The 4717-nt window shown below is 60.7% G+C and overlaps 1 protein-coding gene across 1 annotated transcript in view; it reads right to left on the bottom strand.

The window, feature by feature from the left end:
• Window positions 1-593: 593 nt before the first annotated feature.
• Window positions 594-4717, bottom strand: part of LOC104499478 (N-terminal EF-hand calcium-binding protein 3-like) — a gene marked incomplete at both ends in the record, with an annotated part of 14612 nt that continues 10488 nt past the window's right edge. The window contains 4 exons of the mRNA XM_010142987.1: window positions 594-647; window positions 1088-1167; window positions 1409-1530; window positions 1977-2113. Of these exons, the coding sequence (XP_010141289.1) occupies window positions 594-647; window positions 1088-1167; window positions 1409-1530; window positions 1977-2113 (393 nt within the window). The remainder of the gene's footprint in view (window positions 648-1087; window positions 1168-1408; window positions 1531-1976; window positions 2114-4717) is intronic.

Raw genomic sequence — 4717 nt, 5'->3', positions numbered from 1 at the left:
TTCTTGCTCCCGGGGCAGGTGGCCTTTACAAGGATCACACCAGGAGATGTTCCGGCCCCAGTGGAGGGGCCCTGTTCCAGCTCCCCGTGTCCTTCTCTCTGCAGTGACAGGCCCTGGGACCTCCCTGCTGGGGCTCTGCGTGGGCTGAGGGCGCCTGCAGCCAAGCGGGGGGATTCGGGCACTCACAAGCGGAGCGTTGCCTTCCCCTGGGCTGGCCACCGGCACTGCCCAGGGCTTCCACGGCCCTGATGGAGCTGCATTTGTGCTGTGGGTGGGCTGTCCACGCCTGTTCCCAATCTGAACTTTGTTCTCCCGTTTGGAGAAGAGCTTTCATACCAGGAAGAGATGGAGTATGTCCTCCTAGGCATGTGATTGTCCAGGGCCAGGGAGGTTGTGCTGATGGGTGGTCTGACAGCCATCCTGCTCCACCGCCGGGCAGTGGAAACCCCCCAGAGCAAAGCCCGCAGCCCCCCGGGGTGACTGCAGCCAGGGAGCACAGGGGCTGCCAAGCACACACATGTGCCTGCAGGGGAGGGGAGCTGGGCACGCTGCGGGGTTCCCTGCCAAGGCCACGCAGCAGGACGGCGACTTACTGCATCTCTTCCTTTGCACAGCGCTTCCTCCTTCAGCGGCTCCAGGCGTGGGCTCTGTTCACCAGCACAGGAAAAAGCATCGTTACTGGGCGAACTTCGCAACGTGGAACCCACAGCCCAGCCCGGCTCAGCCTGAGGGATGGGCGACGCTCTGGGGACGCTCCTTTGGGCAGCTGGGGAGAACAGGCAGGTGACCTGTGCCCCTGTGGGGCTCGGTGGGTCCCAACTGACTTGTCCCAAGCAGCGTGGACCATGGAGAAGCCGGGGAGGGTCAGCAGAGCTGCTTTGGAGACCGCAGGGGATGGGCAGCTCTGCGAGTCCAGCTCTGGCGAGTGGGTGCAGCTCTGCCATGATGCCAGAACCGAATACCAGGGCCGCTGGCACAGGGAGAGGTCCTACCTGGCCGGCACCAAGGTGCAGGGCAGCCTCCAGCCCTCCTACCTGGCCGGCACCAAGGAGCAGGGCAGCCTCCAGCCCTGCCCTCTGCCACCCACCTTGCACTCCAGTTTCTCGATGAGCTGCTGGAGCCTGTTGATCTGCGCCAGCCACTGGCCGTTGTCTTCGACACAAACACCTGCGCAGGGAAGGGCAGGGAGAGGTCACCGAAAAAGCTGCTTTTGTCATTGCAAGAGCTGCTCAACACTCAGAGAAACGTGAAAGCTTCTACACCTCTGATTTAAACCAAGAAAACTGATTTGTTTTTCTCCTGCAACCTTTCCCGCTGCTGAAGAGACGCAACATGCCACAGAAGCCCCAGCTGGCATCCCACACCCAGGGCAGAAACACTGACCCAAGGATCAGCCGGGCGCAGGTACCTGTCGTCAGCATCCCATAATAGGGGTCTGTCGGAGACAGACAGACGTTCTTCTGTCCTCTGCGCCCACAACGTCTCCCCGACCTCAGGCCAACCGAGGTCTCGGATTTCTTTACGTCCTTCCTGAAAGAATAAAATGGAGAAGGAGGGGTTGAAGTCATTCGCTATTCGGGCTCGGAAAGGGGAGGTCCTGCTCCCAGTGTCCCTTCCAGGGTGACCAATAGGGGTCTGTCGGAGACAGACAGACGTTCTTCTGTCCTCTGCGCCCACAACGTCTCCCCGACCTCAGGCCAACCGAGGTCTCGGATTTCTTTACGTCCTTCCTGAAAGAATAAAATGGAGAAGGAGGGGTTGAAGTCATTCGCTATTCGGGCTCGGAAAGGGGAGGTCCTGCTCCCAGTGTCCCTTCCAGGGTGACCCATGAGTCCCGCAACCCCCACAAGGAGTGGGGGAGACAGGGGAGGACCGGCTCCCCCCCCCCCCATAACTTCCAGGGTGACCCATGAGTCCCGCAACCCCCACAAGGAGTGGGGGAGACAGGGGAGGACCGGCTCGTCCCACCCCATTACCTCTCCCGTCCCGCCTGCTCCTCCACAGTGTCCACGGCACACTCGAGCGAGGTCTGCAGGGACTGCAGCTGGTGCATGGTTTCCCGCAGCAGGAACCGGGTCAGGAACTGCTCCATCTTCGAGGCGGTCTCATACCTCTGAAGGGAAGCGGGGAGGATGTGTCAGGTGCCTCTGGCTCTGCACAGGGGGAGCAGAGCTGCATCTGGAAGAGGCCGGCCCTTAAATAAACCCAACAGGGTGGATTCCAACCCACTGCACACGCTGCTCTGCTCGCACCGGGCTCTTGGACAAGGCTGGTGGGGCTGAGTGCCTGCACAACTCCCCAGGTACAGGCAGCCCCTTCCAGGGAGCCGCCACCGGCCGGGCAGGCGGTGGGCTGGTTTCACACCCTCTCTCCCCAGGCAGACATCGCTGAGCCTCTCCGCTCCAACGGGAGAAGAAGTGCTGCGGTGAATGAAGGGGTCACCATATAAGCTGGCCCAAAAGGGCAGGGAAACAGTGAGCCATCCCTAGGAGCACATCTGAGAAGCACGGAGAGACAGGGAAGTACGTGCGCACACCCCCTGGTACCCCAAACTCCTCCTTCCTTTGCCAGCTGTGACCACAGACCCTCCTGGGAAAAAAAATCTGGGTGCTGCGAAGAGCCGCAGCCCAGAACACAGCTCCCTTCCACGTGCCTTAGGTTCTGCTGGCAGCACCCTCCCCGCAGAGCCCCCAGAAGGTACAGGAGGTGCCAGGAGGGACACAGTGGGTAACACCGTGCTGCCAGGGGGCTCCTCGATGTTGCTGAGCTTTCCTGAGAGGATGTGTGTAGAGTTGAATGCCCTGGTCCCTGGCATGGGCTGTCAAGGTCAGGTCCCGGTAAGCCCAGAGAGGGGCACGGCAGCCTGGGCAAGGGGGGCTCGATGGCAGCATCGCCCACGTCCTTCCAGCACACGTGGATGGCAAAGGGCGAGTACCAGGAGCACAGGGCCGAGTACGAGCACAAGATACTGCAGTTGGCAGATGAGGGCCGTGGATTCAAAGCATCCCCCGGTGGGGCACAGCTCCTGCTCCTCCTCCAACACAGAGCTGCGGCGGCGACCAGGGGGCAGCTCCTGCGCTGCTGCAGGAGGGTGAAGTCAAGTCCAGCACTCAGAAAGAATTAAACTGCTTTTCGGTGTCACTCCGGGCTATTTCCCTGCCTATCCACCACCGCGTCCACTCAGCTCGTGCTGTGAACTCAGGCCACACCACTGCCCGGGTACAGCCGGGCAACCGCTGAGCCCCGCCGCTCGAGGCTGGTGCCCAGCACATCCAGAGCCCTGCAGCAAAGCCACCCGCTCGGAACGCTCTGCTGCAGCTGCCAGCACGGGGAAAGGGGCCACTCCAGCGGGCAGGAAAGCTCCTTCCAGCTATGGGTGCAGCAGGAGCCCCGAGGCGTGCAGGGAGCCGTGGTGGGATGAACGAGCTGAGGAGGAGAAGGTCAAGACAGCGCCTGCACTGCAGCAGCTTCACTACGGGAGGTGAGTTCTGACCTCAGCGCTGGAGCGGCTCGGCGCTGGGCGCAGAGATGAGCTGGTGGAACACAGGGAACTGAACTCGCTCTCTGTAATTTTGGTATAAAGGTTGTTTGGTGCTTCAGGGAGCTGATTCAGCTCAAGGAATGGGTAGAAAAGCCCTCACCAGGCTTTGCTGCTGCTTAGTGACCTGACTCAGCTTAGAGGATGATTAGAAAAGGATCAGAGGCTGCATGGGGGAAGCAGCGGGGAAGCATTGCCCGGGTGGGGTAGCAGACTCCTGTCCCCACGTCCAGCCCCCTGGCCCAGCTCCTCAAGGGACACAGAAACCCCCGGACATCACTGTGAGCACTGAGAGGCAGGACTGGCAGTGGGAGGTCTAGGAAAGAGTCTCCACACGGTGCAGAAGGGCTGGCTGCTCCACAGGAGCATGCACCAAGAGAGGTCAACCCCTTGCCTTGACAAGGTGAGGAGACAGACTGGACCAGAGTCCCCTCTGCCTTCCCCATAGTGTCCTCCTGAGCCCTACAGCTCACCCCAGTGCTGTCCTTACACCCCAAATACGCAGGCACAGGCACCAGCCTGGGGTGCTGCCCCCGAAACCTAACTACCAGCCCAGAGCACACTGCGTGCAGGGCGGACTCAGCCCTGAAGCTCACCGTGCCGAGGGCTCCCCATCCTCCTGCTCCCAGCACGCCCCAGCCCACCCTGCAAGGGCGAAGCCGGCTCCCGGGCGGACACGTCAGCGCCGCACACAATGAGCCAGCTGCCTCCCGTCTCTCGCCCTGCCAAATGCAGCACACCCAGGGTAATGCACCAGAGAGGAGGATGGAAATAACCACCTCTCCAGGGAGCCCCAAATGCTGCTTCACCCTCCTGCATCAGCTTACAAAATTTCATGCCAGATGAGGGAATTGACTGGAAAATGCACCTTCCCTTCAGTCCCTCACTTCAGGGCAAACAAGCAAAATCTTCCTGTCAGGTGTTGGAACACGCAGTTCACGCCCCTCCACAAACAGGCTCAATGAGAACGTGCTCTGTTGCCCTGAGCACAGCGTTTTCTGCTCAGAGCAAAGACTTGTGGAAAGGAGCCGTGGAGGAATTAACTCAGCAAGCCTCTTGGTCAGGGACTGGTATTTCAGCTCCGTTGACCCAGATGAAACCCCCAAAGCTGCCAAGAGCTGCTGCAATTCTGCTTCTGAGAGGGGTTACTAGTTTCCTGTGATGATAGTCAAGCTTGGG

Source organism: Buceros rhinoceros, unplaced genomic scaffold (genome assembly GCF_000710305.1).
Source record: "Buceros rhinoceros silvestris isolate BGI_N320 unplaced genomic scaffold, ASM71030v1 scaffold30889, whole genome shotgun sequence".
NCBI classification, from domain to species: domain Eukaryota; kingdom Metazoa; phylum Chordata; class Aves; order Bucerotiformes; family Bucerotidae; genus Buceros; species Buceros rhinoceros.
The sequence above is the reverse complement of the archived record's forward strand: the minus strand, read 5'-3'. Positions and strand labels throughout refer to the sequence as shown.